This window comes from Fonsecaea nubica (assembly GCF_001646965.1).
Source record: "Fonsecaea nubica strain CBS 269.64 chromosome Unknown Scaff107, whole genome shotgun sequence".
NCBI lineage: Eukaryota > Fungi > Ascomycota > Eurotiomycetes > Chaetothyriales > Herpotrichiellaceae > Fonsecaea > Fonsecaea nubica.
Window position 1 is genome coordinate 79,448 of NW_019173780.1, and position 23,396 is coordinate 102,843.

Here is a 23,396-nt window from a genome sequence, read left to right on the forward strand (position 1 = left end):
ACGGTCTAAAGATGTATATAGGCAATGAGGATAAAAAGATAGATAGGAAAGTGAAGAAGTAATCTCTCCCATCAGACTGCAACGTTGAAGCAATGGTTGGTTGCAGTGGGGGAGAGAGAGGGACGAGGGGGAAATGCGCCTCTGGAACTCGATGTCCCGCAGTGGCTGTGATTGGTTGATCTGACAGTCGGAGGCTGCCGCGCGATAACGATAAGACTTCTGGGACTTCACGTGACTGGGCTGTGACAAGAATCGCAGGGTGAACTGCGGAGGTTGAGTGAAGACGAGGCTGAGTCAACTTTGGAGACGAGGTCCGCGACATCGCCCTATTTTAATGTCACCGAGTCCTTTCTCCTCTACTTTCTCGAGGCTACCCTCGTTCATCAACCCCTCCGCCACACTAAAATCTTGAGGTACCTCGTTATTTTAGATAAACCAATGGTAAGCGCCCATGAATTTCCAGGGAGACACCCCGAAAGAAATAACTGACACCGCCATCACAGGGGAAACGAAAGAAGTCGTCCAGCAAGCCGCAAGGGCCCAAGAAAGTCAGTCCAATCTTCATTTCTTCATCTCCACGATTCAAAATCCGGGCAATTCGCTGCCCATCACTCACATCCTGCATTGCCGCGCTTGTTTCTCTCATGCTAACGTCACTTCGTTTCCGTCTCTGTAGCGCGAACCCCTCGCCTCGACCTTCACCTGCCTCTTCTGCAACCACGAAAAAGCCATCCAAGTCAAACTCGACAAGAAGGCCGGCGTGGGCAACCTGCACTGCAAGGTCTGCGGGCAGAGGTTCCAAACCGGCATCAATTACCTGAGCGCCGCCGTCGACGTGTACTCGGACTGGATCGACGCATGCGAGGACGTGGCAAAGGATGCGGCATCGAGGGAAGCCGAAGACGATGCGAAATTCAGCAGCTATGCAGCATCCGGCAAGGCCGGTGCCGACATCGGTGGTGCTGAGGGAGGTGCCGATGAAGACGAGGACGTTGACTACGGAGACGATTGATCTCTCATAACGAGCGCAAAAGGGGGAGCGAGTCTTGCTCTTTTCCCTGCAGGACATGGCATGGAACGGATGGCACGGCGTTCTCGTGGAGTTGAAAAATTATTCTTGATACCAACAAAGAGGATGGGAATATCGTCGGAGGCAAAACGCGAGGTATCATAGGTCATCCCCTTGGCACGAAGCAATCTTCCTGGGAATTGGAGGAGGGTGGTCATGTCAAGACACAAAAAGGTTCGAGGGCACGCCATGAAGCATCTGAGAAGAGGTCTCTTGTCGGCCGGCCATGAAATTGGCCAGAGTGTAGGATGGACATATTTGGGGATATTGCATATTTGACACAATGGCTTTCTCCCGACCAGGAATACATGGGTCCAAGTCACTTATTGTCCTCCCATACGGAAATTCGAGACGCAAATTGCGCGAGGAATTCGCACCTGCGCGAGTGCATGCGTCGGCTGTTGAGTAAAGCGCTGGGGCAATTTCGACAACGCCACATCCATAGTTTACGGAGACCCCGACTAGAAACTCGACAGCAATCCTCCACGAACGGGTTGTGTCTGAAACCCCCATCAATGCCAGCAGCTCATCCTCGACGACATGAAGGCGAACGGTACTTTGTCGAAAAGCGCTCTTGCGGACCATTGACATGGTGGCATCTTTCGCAACCTTTAGCGATACCGCAGGGTCGGTTTGCCTGGGGAGAACCAACCAGGTATAGGACTGAGTGAGAAGTGCACGGGAACCTACCTCGCAGACACGGAAACGCAAAACAACCTCTTCTGCAACAACACTCTCGGAAAAGAAATCCATCGGCCATGTACTGTGATATCACTCAGGACTGGCCCGGACTGGCCCTCCAGCAAAGGGTGTTCGGGTAGACTGCAAGGCGGCCAATGTAGGGGACGATCAATTCAGACTTGCGAAGGGAGAAACAAGTCCGTCGACATAGAAATTGAGTTCCTCCTGGATGGCTGAAAGCCAATAGTCATGGCACAGTTGCCATCGTCATCGTCACCACAGCCCTAACCTTCGCGACCTCCTGTCTTTGTCACCACGATGGCGGTGATCCCATCATTCGTTCCTGAGACCCCTTCGATACGCTCAGGGGAGGTGACGGACGGTGTTGATCTTGACGAGGAATGGTAGTCATTTCAGACATATGAACAGGGGACCAGTAGGAGTGACCCTACTCCTTACCGTCGACTGGCAGCCTGAGTGTGGCGCTGGTAGCAAACAATCCGCCATCCTGCCGAGCGGACCTTCTCTCAACCATTTGGGCTCCTAGACCCTGCGATATTGATTGCCCTCAATCGGAAGGATCTGATTCGAAAGGGACATTTGTTGCGACAATGGAACGAAGATTGACTCCAAGTCTTGGACAGGCAGATAGAGCATTGGGCTGGATGGTACAAAGTGTCGAGGCTGATTGAAAATCCTTCCACGGACGGATCGCGGGGCCAGGGGAGAGACGAGAGCTAAGCCCACATCTCGTATAACAGAGCTGACCAGACATCATGTATCCCTGATCGTGGCATGCCAGGGCCCAGGGGGCATCAGAGGTGAGACCGGTGAGCTTGATCTGACAATAATGCAAGACATTCCTGCCTTTGGCTGTTCCAAGATGTGGATGGAGCAACGTCGGATCGCCTCCTTACCGCAGGCGCATCGAACCTCTGAGGTATTGGGCCGCAAAGCCTTCGCAATGATCTTCATGCAACTGTGATGTGCATGGTAAGGGGGCAATGTCTTTCCGTAGATTTTCCCGGCAGTAGTCGACCCAATCACAGCCAGCCGACAGTGGCCATCTTCGTGAATCCGAAACAAGAGGGGTCTCTCTAACCCCAAGGTTCCCCCTCCGCCTTGGGAGAGCTCGTCTTTGCCCTTTCCAGAACGGGCTGCTGTTCCTCGCCCGGTTTGCGTTCTTGTTCTCCGCCTAAGCGAGAGGGAGTTGGTGTTGCTAAGCCGGGCTCGACCCTCTTGCGACGGTGATGGATCGGCATAGACTTTCTCAGACGCAGTGCGTCCTGCACAGGCGATCGATGCAAGATCGCAAGCTTGCAGTAAACAGGGGATGCAGTGCAATGCCAATGCAACAGCGGAAACAGGAAGAGAAGGCTGAATATCGCAGACGCATCAACCTGTCCATCTCTTGCATGGAGGGCCCCTCTAAGGACGAGCATGTCCGGCAACACAGGCCGGCCCACACATCAAGGTTCTCCCTAGGGCCCAGCCTCCTCTCAAGCCCAATGCTTCCCGAAGCAGCTCTCAACAAAGAAGAGACCTTTTCTCTCGTGATATGGACTCCACTAGGGGACAGAAGCCAGAGAACCCTTTGGCTGGACAAGAACTTAGGGATAAGGCACCCCGTTCAGAGAACTTCTAGGATACGTGCTCAACGGAGTAATCATTGCTGATCGAGCGATCCTCGCGACGCTGACCCGGGCCTTGCACGGCAGTGATTGGGCTGCCTCAACCGAAGCTGGTCCAAGCCAGTGAGAGAGTGGGCTGCCGGGACTTGCTTCTGCAAATCATGGGTTGACAACACATCAGACTTGTTGGGATGAGGGCGGCAAGCCGGCCAGCGATTTGTGCGAAGAATTGTGAACTCGTCGACCATGCCAATCGCTTTGAAACGGACTTCCCCTTCCCATGTTGCTACTTGTATTTCCTTCTGTCTTTAGCCATCCGATGGAAAAGAGGTGGGGAGTTGGTCGAAAGACCTTTTTGATGTGTCTTCCTGTACTCGGTATCTGGTGGATCGTACAAGAGCCGTGTCCTTATTGGGCTTTGGGACCCAGGCGATAATTTTGGCCGGGGGGTGGTCATACCCTACCACCCTACCTGCACCATTCCCACCGAGAGGCTGAAAAGACTCAAGGGGCGCATGTGCCACAATTCCTTGAGACCTTGGCCCCAAGCAACCCCCCTGCCTCTCTCCTTGCACACAATGGTCCTGTCATCGGGTGAAGGCCGGCCGCCGATGTGGACTATCAGGACATTTCGGCAGATCTACTACTGTAGAAGCCTGTCCTGGCATGCAGTTCAAGCTTTCTGAAAGGGAAGGCATATTTGACAGGAGGTGGTGCATTGTCCATGCATCGTGGCCTTAGGAAGGCCGTGATCTTGCATTTGCATGCCTCTGGTTGGCATCTTGGATCCAGATAGATTCAACCTGCAATGCGACCTTAATTCATAGCGGATACACATGCACAGCGGGAACATCCCGTCTGCATCCCCGCATGCAAGCAAGCTGTCTCTCTGAAGATCCCCTTGCCAACAATAGACGGGAAGGCTCAGTAAACATCGGCCACTGAGGCGAGTATATTTACCCAGGCCACAAAGATGCCTCTCTTGCTTCAGGATGCTTTCTCTGTTGCTACTCGTCGGGCTGAGTTTGCACTTCACACGTGTTGTGACGACGTTGGACCGGGCAAACTTTCCACAACGCTCAGCCTGTTGGGGGCTTGTCTAAATGCTCCGTCGAAGGAGGTTGGTAACTTCGGTCCTGAACCTCTTTCCAGAAAAAAATACTCGGTAATGAGCGAGAGACCCGCCGCCGCACATGCCCTGGATACCACTTGTCATCAAGATAGCCAGTTAGTAGCATTCCTACCGGTGTATCCGGGGCCACTCTTTTGCTTGGGCCGAGGATGAGTAACATCCGGCTTGGAAGGATCGAGCGTGAACAGAGGCTCGGAGATGAGGTTCACCAAACGACCGGTCTCTCCTATGTTCGTGAGTAGATTGATGAGGCTGGAGGAGTCCAGTATTGATGCCATTACTTCTTTGGAGATCGCGGAGTGCTACTCTGTGCGAGGAAACGAGCAGCGCCCGGTGGCCCGTCTAGGTCGACCCATCAGGCAGGCAGTGAGGTTGGGCCATGACGCGCAGAAGATGGAGCGAGCTAAACCTGAAACTCGTCGTGACCTGGGGCCCTAAAAGTTGTACTGACCAGCCACAAGCTGACAGATGATGCCATCAGCGCCCGGGAACAGGGTGCAGGGTTTAAGTCGACTCACGGGTTCTTTTTGAAAGCCAGGGTCAGACAACAATGCGTTGTACAATCCGTCCGAGACCTGGTTAGTCTTAGAAGTTGCTTCTGTAATATCTCTTTTGGATTCTGTGTGGACATCAAGCCATGGCTGCTTTCAGACCAGAGCCAGTTGTAGCAACGTAATGAGAGGTGCATTATTTGTGGGTAGTAGATACTCGTATGCGCTCGGGCACTTGATGCCGCCGCTGATTATCGCTGTACCTCACGTTAGCGCTTGAAAGACCCGGCAGATAGCCCAATCTGGCGTTCGTCAGTGTGGTCGTGGTCATTTAACCGAGGGCCAGGATGGGGGTCGCGGCACGATACCGTAAAGACATGAGCACGCTGGGCAAAGGATCGAGTGGCCGTTCAGGGAATGGGAAAGACGGGAGTCGGGCTAGAAAGTTTGCGACGCGAGAGCTATCGCGGCTGAAGCAAGATGGCTTGTGCTCATCTGGCGAGCATCCGCAAGTCAGAGACAAGGAGCAGGGGAGCAGGACTTCACGACCAGGGCAGGTAGGGGGAGCGGAAGGCCTTGCCCATCCACCATCATCACCTTATCATCGTCCCCCTCACTCCAGGGTGGGCACCATGGCCTCTCCGTTCCGGACTAAACGCGACTCCGCAAGGGAAAAAAAAAGCAAATGGAGGGACATGCTGCTGTTGGTTGGTGCCACCTGGAAATCGTCCGACACTGTGGCACAAGCCTTTTCGTCGAGACCGGCCAAATTAAAATCCAGACCTGCGAATTTGAATGAGCATCCACTGAGTAACATCGAGACGAGAATTCTAAGCGAAACAGAAACAGGCTCGTAACGTGAAAGGAGGAGCAGACGTCGCACTGAGATTCTTCGAGGCCGAACCCTGAGGGGGGCAAAGAAAGTGCGTGATGACTCTTTTGATAGACGGCATGTGCCTGGAAAGGAAACGAAGGGCGCTTTTCTCCCCAACATCCACCTTCAGGCGGTACGTGGGCCCTGGCGTCGGACTGGAGGAGGTGGCCAGGCGATTTTTGCACGACGCTGGTTGGGGAACTTGGGGGCTGTCCGTGATAAGGCGACGACTCTCCCGAGCCTGAGTTGATAGGCATGGTCGGTACGGGGGGGCAGGAAGTGTGCTGGGTGCCAGGTGGTAAGGATGGATTCGCAGTTGTGGTTCTAGTCCAGGACTTTAGGGTCAATTGTGCTCCTTGTGGCTTGCGTAGAAATCCAATTGACCGTCTCTGGGTGGGCCTCATGCTGACTGGACGCGACACCTTTTTCCATGGGCTGGGAGGAGAAGTTTGGAGGGTTTGAACTTTTGCCCTTTGAGGTTGACAACTGCCCGTTTTTCCAACATACAGGGAGGTATGTACTCCATCCTGTGCTGGCTCCAAAAGTGCTCGACTGTCCACGATGGTTGCTTCTGCTGGGGGAATCAAAGAATCCACCAGTCGACCAGCAAGGCGCACAGCTGGCACCTAGAAACGCTTGGAGGGCTTCAACCTTGGGCGCTTAAGAGCTTCCCAAGAAGGCCTCACTAGCCCTTGGTATCATCATCAGAATTTAGCAGTTCCGAAAAGGAAACCTGTGTACAGTGTGCTCCGCAGTCAGAGGGATTGCTAACCTCTTACCCCGTAGCACTACTTCCAGGCTCCGAGGACTAACCACAACCCGACGTACGAGTCTGTTTACTGGTAGGTAGGCAGGTATACTTCGTACTTGCACAAAGACGAGTATACCCACATGGATTTCGGTTGTTGACCGTATTGTGTACGTACTGTACCGTGTAAAACTGGGGCCCTTGAACCCGTCATCGGTTCCCGTCTCTTTTTGAAGTACCCGCCGGTCACGGATCCTCCGTCAAAGGAATTGGTAGAACGGAGGGAGGCAGGAAATTTGCGGGTTCGTCAAAGGTCAATGGTAATTGTAAGTTTTGTCCCAAGCCCTCTGAGGCGATAGGCAAGGGTGCAACGTTGTTTGGTCAAAAAAAGGGTGGTCGTTGCAGGAGGAGAGTAACTTCCGTAACGAAGGAAGAAAGGCAAGCCAGCCGTTTTCCGGCTGCGATTGGCAGCCTGCGTCCGCCCGCCGTGGGTCTTTGTTTGACCTTTCGTGGAGCATTCAGAAGTCGCAAGTTTCGGCACACTTGGGATCGCTGGGAGCATGGTCTGTGCAAGTCTCTGTGTGTGTGTACGAGTGAGGGCGAAAGAGAGTGTGGGTGGAGGAGTGGACCAGGGATCACCGACCACCTGCGACTGGGCAGCAGGGCAAAAGGCCCATGGTTGGGGAGTGGAACCCTTCTCGCTGTCTCGCTGGGCGGGCATGCTTGGGGCCTGCACTGGCTTGTCGATGGTGCTGGGGCTTTAGAGTTAGTGGGTCATCAAGGAAGGACGCCCCTAGGCAGGTTAAGGAACAATCTGTTGCCAATCATGCACCGCCCACGCTGGGTTGTGGCCAGTTAGCGGGCACAGGTAGCGGGCAAGCCCTCGTTGAAGGAGGGGGTGGGATCAAAGAGCAAGCGGCTTCGGCTTTCGTTTCTTTGCCTCTTTGCTGGGCTTCTGGCTTCTGGGCTTCTGGCCGCTGCCCTTTGACTTGAACTTGACACCACCCTCCCTCCGACCTCCCCCCCCAGTCCCTCCACCCTGCTCTGGACCTCTGGACCTCTGGCCCTCTGCCTATTTTGCTCTAATGCACCACCTGCGCACACCTTCTTGTCCTCCCGCTCGGCTACTGCACACCGTCTGCGTCTCTGCATCCTACCTGCTTCCCAAACCTCGTTGTCTCTTTTCTCCAGATCTCCATTGAACCATCTTTCCTGCAAACCCCCCAATCCAGGTGTATGTTGTTCGCCCGTCCATAATCATGGCCTAATTGCGCGTCACGATTGTCCTTTTCAAGTTTCATGTTTGAGAAGCGTTCTCCAGTTGTTCGGTATGTGCTCAGAAGAGGACGGGAAAAAAGTCTGCTCTCAGCGAAACTGCCCGTGCCCAGTAGTCCGCACAAAACAGCCTGACCGAGCTGCTGCTTTTTTCCCGCTGATCTTGCTGCATGCTCCATGTGCCTGCATGCTGCACGACCTCTATCATGAAATACATGCTAACGTCTTGACCACCTGCGCAGTTTGCGATCCTATTGACGACGCTCTTTCATCGCCTTCTTCCCGTGCTGGAACGCTCGGCGGGAAAATAGCAATCCACTGCCAGTATCGACACACTGGGCAGACACCTGGAACGCCTTGGATTTCTCGGTCAGAGAATCCAATCGTGCATGCACTTTGGCAACATCGTCTGCAATTTGGTCTTCTTTGTTGAAGAAGAAATTGTCGACGCGGGCTACCGACACACGAATAGTCGATGAGGCTTGACTGTGAGCTTGGGAAACTCTTCACCCAGCTAGTCCTTCCCTTCCGGAATCATTCCACCGATCTCGTACGGGGAATATCTTGGAACCCCAAGTTCCTCTCCTACACAGTCGGCATATAAAGCTTTGATTCTCGCGGATTAACCCTGACACGGGCCAATATTCCGCAAAGTGTGTCAAGAGGCGGGACAAATTTGTGGATTTCGGTTGTTCAGGCTGAGTCTTCTTAAGTCGAAAGACTCCGTCTCTCTAGTGATTGATCTAAGAGGCGCAAAGAACCAAGCTTCGACGCCATCCAAAAAATCCAACTGTCTCAGGGTGGTATTGTCCTTTGCTTGTGATTAGCCTTGGGCGGACGTAACTCATCGAGCAAATATTGGTGCTTTGCCGAATATCGATCCAACATGAATCAAACACAGTCGTACCTGGATATGCATCCCGGTTCGCACATATCGTCCGGGCCTTCATACTCCCATGCGGGTTCTACAGCGCCATTGAGTCATTACCAGCAGTATCAACAGCCTCCGATACCCGCATCGTCACATTACGGCCCTCCTCCCACCTATGGGACCTATGGCTATACAAACGGTGTTGCTTCTCCACAGTCTGCCACTGGTCCAGTAGCGCAACAGATCACCTCACTTCCTGGTAGGTCTCCCATATTTGTGAGAAGACAATTCTGGACTCCTTCTGACAATGTAAAAGCTATCATGCCTGGTGCCTCCAACTCTCAACACTCGTATGTGGCTCAACCGTCCGGTTTGCCCGCTCCGAACCCAGGCTTCCCCCAACAGCAGCAACCGTTTGATACTACTGGTCAAATTGCTCCCCCAGGCATGAAACCAAGAGTAACAGCAACACTCTGGGAAGATGAAGGTAGTCTGTGTTTTCAAGTTGAGGCCAAGGGCGTTTGTGTTGCTCGCCGTGAAGGTAAACGCCCGAATCCAGCCTTTGTTCATCTGTACCCATAAATGCTGACTTTCTGTGCAGATAATCATTTCATTAATGGGACAAAGCTTCTGAATGTTGCTGGAATGACCCGGGGACGCCGGGATGGCATCTTGAAATCTGAAAAGACTCGCCACGTGGTCAAGATCGGACCCATGCACCTGAAAGGAGTCTGGTACATTTTGCCGTACAATCCCGTTGTGGAATCATTTGTTAATCTGGAGCAGGATCCCTTTCGAACGTGCCCTCGATTTTGCCAACAAGGAAAAGATTACAGACCTCCTGTACCCACTTTTTGTGCACAACATCGGCGGCCTGCTTTACAATCCTGAGAACGCGTCTCGGACGAATGCAGTCGTGCAAGCAACAGAGCGCCGCCGCATGGACAGCGTCGATTCCACTCGTCCACCCCAACCTCAGGCACCGTCACTTCAACATCACAATAGCATGCCCGGTCCAGGCCAAGCTCCACCTACGCCGCACTCAATTGCCCCGCATCCGAATGCACCACGTCCGGGTATCGACCGTGCACATACATTTCCGACTCCTCCAACAAGCGCTTCGAGTGTGATGGGGATGAGTAGTCAAGGAAATTCGTACGACTGGGGAACCCAGGGCATGACGAACGGCGCGCCGGGAGCACAGCCACTATCCATCGACACTGGCATGAACGCCAGATCCATGCCTACTACGCCTGCGACCACTCCACCTGGAACCGCTGGACCAGGGATGCAATCCTATCAAGGACAGTCGGGGTATGAGAGTTCAAAGCATTATTATAGTACGACGCCCAGTTCTCAAACGGGTTATGCGCATCATCCGGACGGGAGCCGGTATGGCCAACCCATGCCGACGGTACCATATGGGAAGACTGATATGGGTCCACCGATCGCACCAGGAAGCGCTAGTACTGGAGCAGATGGGCATGACCCCAAGCCCGATGCATATTCCGCACAGCCTCACTCATCCCAACATGAAAGTGATCATCCAGACAGCGGTTACATGAGCGCAAACCCCTCTGCTTACAGCACAGGTCGGCAATACACGTACAGTGCTACTGGTGAGCATCCACACATGTCTCCTGAGCAATTGTCAGGCTCTCCAACGCATCAAGCTAGTTCCGGCCACGCAACACCAAGGACCATGCCTACAGGTCAACCCCAGTGGACAGGAGAGTACAACACCCCGCCCCGACCGCCCACTTCCAGCAATGTATATAACGTCATGGGTGGCAGGGATCGCACTCCACAGGGTGGGCCAACGGACAGCTATGGGAATCCCACATATGGAGCTCCTGCCCATCCCTCCGCTGTGTCTTCGGTGAAACGCGGGCGCGAAGACGATGATCAAGACCGTCCTAGCAGCCGAGAGTATGATGGTTATGACCCGAAACGGCGCAAGACGGCACGTCAAGACACGTACAGCATGCCCCTCAACACACCTCCCCACATGCAAGCTATCAAGACGGGAGGACAGCGGTAAAAGTCTCAATTTTCTCGTCGAGATGACTCTTGTCTGTTTTAGAGACGTGTGACGAGTGGAAAAAAAACAGGCTTGCACCTTGCGATTGGGCTCTACTTCCGAGGTAACGCCACATCACGATATATTTCCCCCAAAAGCGATTACGAGATTTACGACGGCCCGTGAGCCAAAAAGATTAAAGACTAACGAACGGAACAAGCGCGCACGGTTTGATTCCTCGACTTTTAACGACCTTTACGAAACGATTTCCTTCGAGCGCTCTCCCATGGCGAAAATCACGATTTATACTTTGCAATTTTCCGGCCGTTTGGGGTAGGGCTGAATTTCACGGGTTTAGATGTTCTGCTTCCTTGTTGTGTATGAGGGAACGATATACGCGTGGATGGATTATGATTTGGGATGGATGAACAGCTATGATTCTGAAAGGCGCCTGATGAGATGTTTTCTTGGCTGCGGGAACGAGAGCAAGACTACATGTGGCTGCTGGACCTTGCCAACGACATGTACAACTGAGAAAGTCCCATTACCTGGTAATTTTCATGTGTCAAGGATTAGGACTGCCCTTTGGGTGTGCAGTTGTAGACGTCAGGCGCTGCAGGAACAATGGCTCCTGTCTGTCCAATCGTGGGACGTCCACTCATGACATGTCGAGTACAATAAAAGCTCTATTTATAATCACGCGGCGTTTCTTGAATTCCGGACCACAGTACTGGGTAGAAAAGGATACAAAATGTGTCCTGCCACTGTCCTTGGTATCCTTGATGGTATCAAGAGCCAGCCAGCCTTGCCAAGCACCCAAATGATCAATGGCCCAAGCCTGGCGACAAGTACCCCTCGTTGACTGAATTCGGACTAGCGCGAATAATGCCAAGCTTGGCGCACCATGAATTTGTGACAGTCGATTGACCTTGACTCTTTCAAGAGATCGAGGTTTTATTTGCACACCACGACAACGACCGCTCTCTAGTCATCGTCTCAAGATGTAAGTCTAGCTTTTTTCTATGCGAAAGCTCAACTGCCAACATTCTTGGGCTTTCAAATACAGACCTGTTCCGCTGGCTGGTGGAAACTGCATGACAAAGGTTGATGAAAGATTTGACGCTGATACATGGCTTGTTTTTTCCAGGACGAACCTCCGCACCCAGAAGCGCCTCGCGGCGTCCGTTGTCGGCTGCGGTAAACGCAAGATCTGGCTCGATCCCAACGAAGTCAACGAAATCTCCAACGCCAACTCGCGACAGACGATCCGGAAATTGGTCAGCGATGGACTCATCATCCGCAAGCCGGTGGCCATGCATTCCAGATCTCGTGCCAGGGAGTTGAATGCGGCTAGAAGAATTGGCAGACACCGAGGGTTCGGTAAGAGAAAGGGTACCAAGGATGCTCGGATGCCCAGGTATGATGAAACGATTCCATGATGAGGCGGGAACGAACGCTGTCCTTCTGAGAGAACTTGACACTAATGGGATATCGCTCTACAGCCAGGTTCTATGGATGAGACGCTTGCGTGTTCTTCGACGTCTGCTCGTCAAGTACCGTGCTGCCGGCAAGATCGATAAGCACCTCTACCACGAACTCTACCAGTTGAGCAAGGGTAACACCTTCAAGCACAAGCGTGCTTTGGTCGAACATGTATGTCTACCCGCCCTACTCACTTCTCATCTTAGTCATGGAAATTAATACCTATGTTACAGATCCACAAGGCCAAGGCCGAGAAACAACGTGAGAGAATCCTCAAGGAAGAAATGGACGCCAAACGTGCCAAGACCAAGGCTGCTCGTGAACGGAGACAGGAACGTATCCAGACCAAGAGAAACGCCCTTGCTGGCGAGGCTGAGGAGGAGGAGGAGGCCAAGCAGGAATAGAAGGTTGAAAAAGTGCGGTGAAGAAGGACGTGAGCCGATTGTGACGAGCAGCATATTGAGCATATCGCATGAGACTGGTCTAGAGGACAATCTCAACCACGTGCTCTCGCACAACGATGGTATGCACACCTGGACGGGTATGTTGGGCCAAAATGACGGGGACAAGGACATCCTATGGACCTCGCATAGAAATCATGGCTTCGTATGTGGGATAGTGGTTTCAGTAGCCGTCAATGATAAAGCAACGAGGGGTTCGGATCAACCAGGTGACTTTGGCTCGTGGCTGTTTCTCGGGTTTCGTCCACGACTGTTGCGATCTGCCATGCTCTTGTTCCCTTCTAGAGAGCGTCGTGTGATTGCGTCCCGAGGAGTGCACCTCGATAATCTCCTCTAACCATAGTGAATGGCCCTCTATTGGTGCATGCAACTCCAGTGAAGACAGGTCAGGCGGGTCGTTCGCCTCACGCTCCCACAGGCCCTGAATCAATGCCCATCCTGGGACTAAAAGAAGCATCGGGGGCATCACCATCCCAACCTGCGTGCCTGCATAGTGCATCCATCCACCGACCTGCAACGCTATGCAGGTCCCCCTGTCACCAGAAGCCGCCATAACCTCTACTTCCGCTACTGCAACGCCAGTTGCGACGACCCCCCGGAGCACAGATTTCTTCCCCCTCCTCGCCCAAGGACTTGTACATGGGATTGCCACACTAGATCGATGGGCTTGATGTCGACATCGCACTGGTGCGAAGGCAGTCCAGTGGTCGCCAACACTTTGACTTGAAGATCTGAGCTTCCTTGCCTCAGCTCGAGCCTCGTCGTCGTCATTGGGGAATGCCTGCGACTTGACGATCATCTCCTCTTGTCATTCTGATCAAGTTGCACTACCAAGTCTGCGGACAGTAATTCAGTATTCAGCGCAACTCCACGGCATCTCCCAACCCTGAGTCTAACAGTCAAAGACCTGGTGCTCAAGTCTCGAAACAGAGACGTGAACCCGACGATCGGGAACGGCGCACCATCAACCTGCTGCGCTTCGATGGTAAGACTCTCGACACGGTAGTCCTATAATCATGTTTGGAGTAAGTTGGGCAGCTGTCGGTAAGTTGAAATACGAACCATATCCACCTGAATTACGCCACGACGGAGCGAGGCACGCCTTTGGCATCCAAACCCCGGGGCCATGAGGTCCGAGATGTGTCAGAAACAGCTTCGTATACCGCACGAATCTGTACTGGCTTGACCTCAGCTTGGGGCATATCTGTTGCCCAGAGTCTGCTGGTGATCAAGCCCCGGACTGAAGTTCGCCTGCGAGAGTCGGTATTATACCGCCTTTTGATCGAATTTTTCGATATCCTCGCTCTCTGGTATTCTCAACCGAGACCCCTTTTCAGAGCGGCTGATTCCCCCTCATCATCTTTTGTATATCTGAGCTGAAGATGGATTGGCCACGTGCTGACCTATGACAGGCGCTGGAGGCGATGGTCTTCTTGAAAGAGAACGAAATCCGCCGCCGAAGCCTATCCCGCTGGAATTTCCCAGCTATGTCCCTCCGCGCTGTAACAGTCCATTGAGTCGCCAACACATCAAGAACATCTGCAGAGAGCTCGCCGCGATTCGCAAACTGCCCGACATCCACGACTCCCATCTCGCCCATCTCAACATTGACCTGGTCCAAGATGTTCCACTTCCAGAGATGGTGCCCGATAAGCAATTCGAATCACGTCCACTCCTGTATGACAGCGATCTAACTGCTATGCTTGCGGAACTTGAGTTCGACAATGAAGATGCATACCGAGAGATTCTCCGACTCCCGCCTCTTGAAGGCAGGAAGAAACCCCGCCTGGCATACTCAAGAAACTTTTTTGCCAGTTTGGAGGACATGAGTCGATACTGGGACTATAGCAAAGATAACTACTACGAGGTCGAAACCAATGTCGCGGAAGAGCCGACCAAGGACACCGAGCACAAGACTAACAACGTCGGACAGAGTGCCAATAACACACCTGATATTGAGATGCAGGATTCTGTGGAGAATTCACAGCGTTCCGGGCAAGAGCTTGAGCGAACGGCAGATCCAAGTCATTCCTCCGACATTCCGGCAGCTACCTCCACCATTGAGATACCTAGCCGCCCAAAGATGAAGCAGGTGTACAAGGGAGTGCGGCTCGGTAATGGCGAGCAGATGAGCCCTGGTACCCGAGTCTCTGCAGTGAGGAACCTTTTGAAGATGGCCGTGCATAAGTTCAACTGCCGAGATTACGACGTGAGCCCGAGAGAAAAGTTGAGAATCCACAACATTAATATCCCTTCTGTGTGCTATAATTTTTGCGTTGCAAAACTACCGGCTGATATGAAGCTTTTGAGGGCCAGGATGGTGGAAGGTCCGTTAATGGCGGTTCACTGCAGACATGAGGTAAGATTCAAGTCGAGGGACGGGCTTCTAAATCCGACGAGTGATTTTGTGGGCGAAAAGTTTGATCTGTTCCGCGAAATCGGCGGTATGTTGATGCTCGCAAAGCAACGCGCACGAGAAGGACAGACGCTGTCCAAAGAACCGAGCGAGCATCAGTGGTGGGCAATCAAAAGCCGTTGGGGCGGCGGCGAGACGAGATGGGGACAGCTTGCCAGCGAAGTGTTTGAGGATGAAGATCCAAGCTGGAGTCCGGACGAAAGACGACTACAACTGGGAAAGCGGGAACAAGAGGAAGAGGAACGAAGAAAAGCGGAGGCAGCGGCTGCCGCCGACTTGAAAAATCTCCAGCCTGAAAACGCGGTGTCTGGTCCCTCGTCACCGAGCGAGAGACCGAAAAAGAAGAAGAGAAGTGGTGAAGCGGGCGGCTCGCCGAAAGACAAAGTCGAGTACAAAGATGGGAGACGACTTATGTATGTCCCGCCCCTACGGCGGAAGTGGTACCAAGAGTGGACGAAAGTCCGTCCAAATGGGCCCCATTGGGACGAGAAGTTGATCTATCGGAAAATTGGCAAACAAAGTCAGGATGAAGGACCGAGTGGCTGGGACGACATCTTCATGATATCGGCTGCGAACCATCACGCGTGCATTTTGAGAATGAGTGTGCACGAGGACTACCTGGACTGGCTGGAGTTCGGCAAGGAGGGAAGATCACGACCCGACTCGCAGGAAACGGCAGGCAACGTCAAGGCCGATCAGCGCAAAGAACATGTCCTATACGTCAGCAGAAGCCCGTGGCTGGATCTGTTCGAGGTTGAGCAAAGAAAGGAATTGCTTACCGCCATATGGAGAATCCTGAGCTGGATCAATCGACACGAGGTGCCACGAGAAGAGGTTGAGAAGATGGAAGCGCTCAAAATGTCACAGCAGACTCCTGCGGAAGAACAGGATGGAGACCACCAGATGGAGAATTGATTCGCAGAGATCAGTGGAAGAGGTATACAGAAGAGTAGCGATGATCGGATCAGAAGCTGCGGCACTGCTTAGCGATAGCCAGTAGCTGATATAGCCGGTAGAGACTCAAATTCGATCGTACCAGGCAGGACATATGGGTTTCAATTGTGGGAAAAAGGTCGACTCCCCCCTCCCATTCAGCCTCGTCATCGCTCATTCTCGCTGATCCAGAGAATATTGACCAATGAAAATCTCTTATACTTTGGGCAAGGCTGAAGCTAACCCGAATATGAGAAAACGTCACGTCATACCCGGACATGCCAAAAATTTGTCCCGCCGCCTGCGACGAGGAGTCATTGAACTTATTGTACCTCGTACTCTGTAACCCTGTCACTTGTTGCCTGTCCTTGTGTCCTCTCTGGTGTAACCAGCATTTATTCTCTCCTTTCGGGCAGTTGGATCTGCGAACACCCTACACTATGCCTGCCTCACAAATCTCAGAAGGTATTCGCATCCAGCAAAATGGCGACTCGCAAGGCAGTCTCCGTCGCGAGGTTTCGCGCAGTCTCTCCATGTCCACCTCCCCCAATGACACCTTTCACCAACGCAAAGTCTCCTTCGGAGTCGATAATATTAGTGGGGGCTCTCCTAGCCTGAGGAGAACCATCACGGGCCCTCAACCCAAGCATCTAAAACCCTTCCGCGAGCAGGACGTCAAAATTCTCTTGTTGGAGAATGTCAACCAGACGGGCAGGGATATCCTGCAGGGTCAGGGATACCAGGTGGAGTGCTTGAAATCTAGCTTGCCTGAGGATCAGTTGATTGAGAAGATCAAGTAAGAAAACAGACCCAAGACTGGAGTCGAGTGGCTTCTTTCGGATTGTTGGAACTGCATACACTGACCCGGTTTTCCTGTCCAGGGATGTACATGTCATCGGCATCCGCTCCAAGACGAAGCTCACTTCCCGCGTGCTAGCAGCAGCAAAGAATCTCATCGTGATCGGCTGCTTCTGCATCGGCACTAACCAAGTCGACCTGAAATATGCTGCGGCCCATGGCATCTGCGTCTTCAACTCTCCCTTTAGCAATTCGCGCTCAGTCGCCGAACTGGTCATCTGTGAAATTATCGCGTTGGCTCGCCAACTGGGCGACCGCTCTAATGAACTGCACCGCGGGACGTGGAACAAGGTCTCTGCGAGATGCTGGGAAATTCGTGGCAAGACTCTGGGCATCATTGGTTACGGGCACATCGGATCGCAGTTGTCTGTCTTGGCCGAGGCGATGGGCATGGACGTGATCTACTACGACGTCGTCAACCTGATGGGCCTGGGTACCGCACGTCAAGTTCCTTCCCTGGAACATCTCCTCAAGGACGCCGACTTTGTGACGTGCCACGTTCCCGAGCTGCCGGAAACGATGAACATGATCGGGGCAAAGGAGCTGGAGACCATGAAGAAGGGCAGCTACCTCATCAACGCCTCCAGGGGTTCGGTCGTGGATATCCCCGCGCTGATTGATGCGATGCGCTCGGGTCACATCGCTGGTGCAGCACTGGACGTGTATCCGGCGGAACCCGCAGGGAACGGGGACTATTTCAACAACGAGCTGAATACTTGGACAGCAGACCTGCAGTCCCTCAAGAACATCATCTTGACCCCCCACATTGGCGGGTCGACCGAGGAGGCACAGTCGGCCATCGGCATCGAGGTCGCTGAAGCGCTAGTCCGCTACGTCAACGAGGGCGTCACCGTGGGCGCCGTCAACATGCCCGAAGTCGCCCTACGCTCGCTCACCATGGACGAGCCGGACCACGCCCGCGTCATCTTCATCCATCAAAACGTCCCCGGTGTCTTGAGGAGAGTCAACCACCTTCTCGGAGATCACAACGTCGACAAGCAGATGACCGACAGCAGAGGTGACGTTGCCTATCTCATGGCCGATATCAGCAACGTCAAGGAGGACCAGGTAGCCGAGCTGTATGCCGAGCTGGAGGGCGTCAAGGAGAAGATTCTCACGAGAATCCTCTACTAAATCAACCGACCCGTGCCTTTCTGAGAGCATTGGACGACCCTGTGCCACGTGTACTTACCTACTTACTTCCTAACCCAGTAAACCCAACAAATCAAAAATACCACCACCCATCAGGCCTCGAATCAGGGCTCCATGCAAGACGGAGGGAAATCAGCCGAAGGAAGAAAAAGAATAAAAAAGATGATACGACCAGGTTTGAAGACACTTCAGGACTAAGTTTGGGTCTCCGGGAACGACTAATACGAAATACACATGGGACGATTCGAAAGAAAAACAAAACCAAACCAAAATGACTATAGAGGGACGGGCAAAAAAAAAAACAATGGCAATGGACGAGCGCCTGGCGACATTGTGCGACACAGATACGGCTTTCAACAGCCAGCTATACCCAGGGCGTTCGGAAAGGGAGACGCAAATTGTGCCGACAATAACGGCTTTCCTTGATCTGAGGATTCAACAATGCTACAGGCTATGCAAATATGAAAAGCAGGAGTTGGGACTGGAAGATGCGGCGCTTGTAATATTTGGCGATTTCTTTCACAAAAAACATCACCTCATGCGTCACTCACCTCCAGCCTTGCGTAGCTCGAGCCTCTTCTGTGGTTGGATCCATGATTCAGGGTAATATAAACCAAGAGACTCTGCGCGTTTGTTGAGGATCTTGTATCGGTGCTATGCTCCCAGTGTCCGCATTTCCATATGCGTGATATCATTGTCGTTTATAAGCCATTCTCGTGGTTCAGTGGAAAGAAAGCGGCCTGCCATCCACCACCAACTAACTCTTTCCTATAACCTGGGTGACAGAGCAAACCAGGCCACCATGGCGAAAATTGTATTTCACTTGATCTTCATCTGCTGGTTCGTCACAGTGTATAGAAACGGTCGCCGAAATCTCCCAGGCCGGGGACGATGTAGCTGCAGGAGTTAGTTGCACAGCTTATGAACAACTCATATGAACTACTCACTTTTGCTCATTGAGACCCTGGTCCACAAAAGCTGTCACCACTCTCACTTTGGGCACCTGTTTGGCAAAGTTCTCAATACCTTCTGGGCTTGCAATCAGATTCAAGAACAAAATGCGCTCTTCCGGGACACCTTTGCTCTTTAGCACCTCGACGGCCATGATGGCGCTGCCACCGGTTGCCAACATGGGATCCAGAAGCAGCACCCATCGGTTCTGAATGTCCGGGGGTAGCTTGTCATAAAAAAGCTTCGGTTTGCTGGTTTCCTCGTTGCGTTGGATCAGGATTTTGCCTATCCTGACTGAACGGCAACATTCTCTTAAACCCTGCTCCATTGACTCTCCTGCTCGCATGATCGAAACGCCACAGATCTTCCCCTCGAATTTTACCCCAACATAGTCCTTGCCAACAGGGGATGTGACGGTATGTGTCACGACAGGAAGGTGGTTGAGACCCTCCTCAACAAGCAGACGAATGATTCGATTGGAGTAGAAGATGAAATCCGCTCGCTGGGTGTTCTTGTCTCGAATCATGCTTGGTTGAACAAGTCAGCCACTCTTGTCTCAATAACTCCAGATCTTTATGGTACCCACGTCAACAGAGCAATCAGCTGAGGAGTCTGGGGTAAGACATGGACATTTTCTTGCTCAACACTTTTCGAGACGGTGGCTGTAGGTTTTTCCTCCTCTGGACGATAAGAAGGGCCAACACCTATAGCGGGCGATTGCACCCCGTTGGCTCGCGGGACTGAAGCCATAAGCTACACGCAATATATGTGGTAGACGGCTGCAGGGATAAGGATCGTGGGTGCTCGCGTGACCTTGGGGAAGGAAGATCGCAGGTTATCGCTCAAGCTTGAGATAGTGCTTGTCTACGTGGGCGGAGACTGAACGCAGGCTCGTTTCGAGGCTGGGATGTGGACAGAAAGTGAGGTGCTGTCAGAGAGCTTCAGATTTACCGGGCATAGATACAAAGGCAGGCGGTCTGTAAGTCGGCGTCGTGCGATAGCATGCTGTGTTCATTCGTGGACATGGACGACCTGGTTACATGGCCGCCGGCCAAAGGCACATGCTCTGGGGAAGTACCGAAGATATTTGGGTGATTAAGGAAAGTGGTGCCGAAGCTTAACTACCAAGAGCTTGCAGGCGTGCTTCCCCTGCTTCTGGGCCTGTTGTTCCTCACGAGCCTCACTATTAAGCATCGGTTCCAGGCGCAGGTGAGTGCTCCCCCAGTGGCCGTTTGTTTATTCGTTGACATCACCCCCGCACCAAGATCACCATCCGGCGCTATCAATCTCCAAACCTACCAATTCATGACAATGCATTTCCCAACTGCTCGATCTTGAACTAACACAACTTCACAACAGGTGGGTGAGTCCACATGCGCTGACTTTGACACCAGAAAATGGCCATGTGTACTCTTCATCTCATCTGCGGCATTTGAGATGTATGAGACAAACAGTCTCGTACCTGTCGCGTCTATCCTACGGCACCAGGACTTCGAATGAATCCACGACTTCTGCACCCAGTCGCCATTGGGCACTATGGATTTCCCTCCAGCACGTCGGAGAGGGAACCTGTACGGCAAAGGATCGAGAAAGGTCCGAATCCATGACCTTTTTGATGTCGCTGCGCGGAAACCGATCGAAACAACAAAAACAACGGCGACGGATCCTCAGGACCCAATGCTTCCTCGATCTGCCCATGGATCTAGTACACCTCATAGTCAACTTCAAAATGAGTTAAGAGATGCAACATTATATAATTCTGTGAAGAAAGAGGAGAGTTCCTCGACTGGACACGCCCAAGCGCCCCTCGCCGCACCCGAATCCTCAGCCTTGTTCGACCTTCATTCATCCGAGGATGAGCTAACAAGTCTCAAAACAAAGCGCGGCTTGAAGAAGAGAAAGATAGTATCTGAAAAACCGAACCAATCGAGGAATAATATGGAGATCGACAAAGAACCCGAGGTCTTCATCCCCAAGACAAAGGGAATGCGTGTCCCAAAAGAAAATATCAATGAGAAGTTACAACCCAAGTCCGTACACGGAAATTTTGCACCAGACTCTTCGAATGCAGCCAACGTCGCGCCTGTGTTCAAGCTTCCAGTGAAAGGGGCTGCCACCGGCAGGTCAGCTTACCGGGGGAAGCCAATCCCTCCAAAGGCGCCTCGCTCACACGGACCTCAGGTCTCCAACGTCGCGTCTCCGGAAGAGTCAGATTCATCTATCCGATCACAGCCGTCTGGTAGAAGCACTCCAAAGAGGAAAAGGCGTGATTCAGACGACAGTCTGATCGCCTCGCCCACACCAAGTGACCTACATCTGACTTCCCTTCGTCTGACGCCTGATTCAGGCTCGCAAAAGTTCCACATTTCGTCCGAGGACGAGCAGATGGATGATGTCCCTCTCAAGCCGGCTAGAAGCAGCCGAACTAGGTTGATTGACCGACTGGACGCTCCGCGCGCCCGGAGCACCGAGATCTCGCAAGAGCAACAGTCCAATCAACTCAATGGCGGCACCGCACCAGTTGGAAGATTTTCAGAAGATCGCCAGGCAAAGGCTAGTCTTGATTCCGAAAAGAAGCCACCCAGTACAGCCATTGCTGCTTCCTCGGGACGTCCAAGAGCCACTTACGCTAAGCAAAGGTCATACTTGAGCGAGATGGCCGAGAGCTTGGAGAGCTATTCAGCGTCAAATAGCCAGCCTTCTTCGCAAGAGATATATTCTCAGGCATTGGCATTCACCAGTGTGACGTCGCAGATGGAGTTAGACAATGATGACAGTGATGAAGGCGACCCTTTCAGCCGGATCAAAAGCATCCACGAATTGAGACGTGGGGGAGCAATCAGAAAATTCGACTTGGAGCTGGACACTATCTTGGAAGATATTCAATCAGGTTCCAAGTCACGACGCATTCCAGGGCTTCTACAACTTGTTCCCAAGCTGGACGAAATCTCTTTCCTCCGTCATTTCCAAGACTCTGGTGGCCTTCAGCGTCTCCTAGACTGCGTAAACGGATCCCTGGACGAGGTCAGCGCGACATTGCTTGCTCTAGTTCTTCATTGCACAGTCATCGCGGAAAGCTCATCGCCAAAGGTCGTGCTTCAGATGTTGAATGCTCTTTACAAGCTACCTCCACGGCTGGCTTCCGAATCCAGGTCATTGACCAAACTTGCAAAAGACCGAAGTCAGAACATCTCCAGGATTCTTATAAGAGATATTGCAGAATTTGAGGAGAAGAGGTCCAAAAGCTTAGGTCAACTCTACCTGGCTGTCAACAGAACCGTGCTTGGTTCTGTAGAATCTACTCTGCGAAATCTTATCAGGCTACAGGAGCCATTTCCCAAACTACCACGAGGCCTTCTCGACGCTATTCTCTCCAACTTTGCGACGATGCAGGACATGGCCGAAGTGGGTGGTATGGTCAAGCAGATAGAGACCATCCGACTCTTGCTGTCGATATTGGAGATTGCCTGTGCCAACCACGAGCTGACCGGGTCTATCGTGGTGACTCCCCGTATAGCGGGACTGGGCGAAAGTGTGGCCAGCGTCATGAAGGAAGCTCGTCACTCGGAACCGCAAATTGAGCACTCGTGCCTTCGGCTCATCGTTAGCCTCAGCAACAATGATGCAACAGCCTGTGAGGCCTTAGTTGAGGGACGACTTATCGGCACCGTGTTTCGGGTCATTGATGACCAGTTTCTGGAGCTGGCAAGGCGTGCGACGCAAGAGCAGGAGGTTGACCATGCGCAACTTGAATCTGTGATTCTGGCTGTTGGATGCCTTCTCAATCTTGCCGAATGCGCAGATGGAGCCAGAGAGCGGATGCTGAGGCCGATGGTGGGCGAGCAGAACATGGTAGAGCGGCTGGTGGACATATTTAACCGCCATGTCGACCAGACGTCCGAGGTATGAGCCCCTGACTGAAAGTCCAAAATGCGAGATACTGACTACTACAGGCCTTGACCATAGATCAGACTCGAATCTTAGTCGCCTTTGGATATATTTCCGCATTGCTCTGCACACTGTGCCTGAACCCAACTGCGTGCAAGCGGATCTCGCAATCTATCAAGGGAAAGGGGCTTTCAGCCTTGTTTGCAGCTGCAGATACGTTCCTCGACCATCTTCAGACGGTTGAGGCGGCACTTGGAGAAGAAGGCAGCTCTTCAACGGGGTTTACTGAACGATTCAGGGTGGTGCTTGAGACGGTGAAGCAGCGTGGCGATTGATGATTCCTGGGGTACGAGGACAGGCTTTGATGAAAGATATGAGATACAGTTACAAGACACCACATACGACATTGGGTACAGGGAATGAATATTGGGATATGTCGGAAGTCGATCAACATGGGGTTTTG

At 52.6% G+C, this 23,396-nt stretch overlaps 7 protein-coding genes across 7 annotated transcripts; 6 read left to right on the forward strand and 1 right to left on the reverse strand.

Moving 5' to 3' along the window:
• Nucleotides 1–451: 451 nt before the first annotated feature.
• AYO20_10285 (hypothetical protein) lies at nt 452–1,012 on the forward strand (the record flags this gene model as incomplete). Its single annotated transcript, XM_022648543.1, has 2 exons — nt 452–548; nt 729–1,012. The coding sequence occupies 2 exons, from the start codon at nt 452–454 to the stop codon at nt 1,010–1,012; spliced, it is 381 nt and encodes a 126-aa protein (XP_022495497.1).
• Nucleotides 1,013–8,787: 7,775 nt separating this feature from the next.
• Nucleotides 8,788–10,813, forward strand: AYO20_10286 (hypothetical protein; the record flags this gene model as incomplete). Its single annotated transcript, XM_022648544.1, has 4 exons — nt 8,788–9,031; nt 9,089–9,313; nt 9,374–9,506; nt 9,559–10,813. The coding sequence occupies 4 exons, from the start codon at nt 8,788–8,790 to the stop codon at nt 10,811–10,813; spliced, it is 1,857 nt and encodes a 618-aa protein (XP_022495498.1).
• Nucleotides 10,814–11,696: 883 nt separating this feature from the next.
• AYO20_10287 (hypothetical protein) lies at nt 11,697–12,678 on the forward strand (the record flags this gene model as incomplete). The annotated part of the gene is made up of 5 exons (XM_022648545.1): nt 11,697–11,704; nt 11,781–11,795; nt 11,940–12,209; nt 12,262–12,445; nt 12,508–12,678. 5 exons carry the CDS (start codon nt 11,697–11,699, stop codon nt 12,676–12,678), a joined length of 648 nt encoding a protein of 215 aa, XP_022495499.1.
• Nucleotides 12,679–14,140: 1,462 nt separating this feature from the next.
• Nucleotides 14,141–16,066, forward strand: AYO20_10288 (hypothetical protein; the record flags this gene model as incomplete). Its single annotated transcript, XM_022648546.1, has 1 exon — nt 14,141–16,066. One exon carries the CDS (start codon nt 14,141–14,143, stop codon nt 16,064–16,066), a length of 1,926 nt encoding a protein of 641 aa, XP_022495500.1.
• Nucleotides 16,067–16,524: 458 nt separating this feature from the next.
• AYO20_10289 (hypothetical protein) lies at nt 16,525–18,076 on the forward strand (the record flags this gene model as incomplete). Its single annotated transcript, XM_022648547.1, has 2 exons — nt 16,525–16,880; nt 16,966–18,076. 2 exons carry the CDS (start codon nt 16,525–16,527, stop codon nt 18,074–18,076), a joined length of 1,467 nt encoding a protein of 488 aa, XP_022495501.1.
• Nucleotides 18,077–18,939: 863 nt separating this feature from the next.
• On the reverse strand, nt 18,940–19,795 carry AYO20_10290 (uracil phosphoribosyltransferase; the record flags this gene model as incomplete). Its single annotated transcript, XM_022648548.1, has 3 exons — nt 18,940–18,991; nt 19,042–19,572; nt 19,632–19,795. The coding sequence occupies 3 exons, from the start codon at nt 19,793–19,795 to the stop codon at nt 18,940–18,942; spliced, it is 747 nt and encodes a 248-aa protein (XP_022495502.1).
• Nucleotides 19,796–20,581: 786 nt separating this feature from the next.
• On the forward strand, nt 20,582–23,268 carry AYO20_10291 (hypothetical protein; the record flags this gene model as incomplete). The annotated part of the gene is made up of 2 exons (XM_022648549.1): nt 20,582–22,948; nt 22,999–23,268. 2 exons carry the CDS (start codon nt 20,582–20,584, stop codon nt 23,266–23,268), a joined length of 2,637 nt encoding a protein of 878 aa, XP_022495503.1.
• Nucleotides 23,269–23,396: the final 128 nt, after the last annotated feature.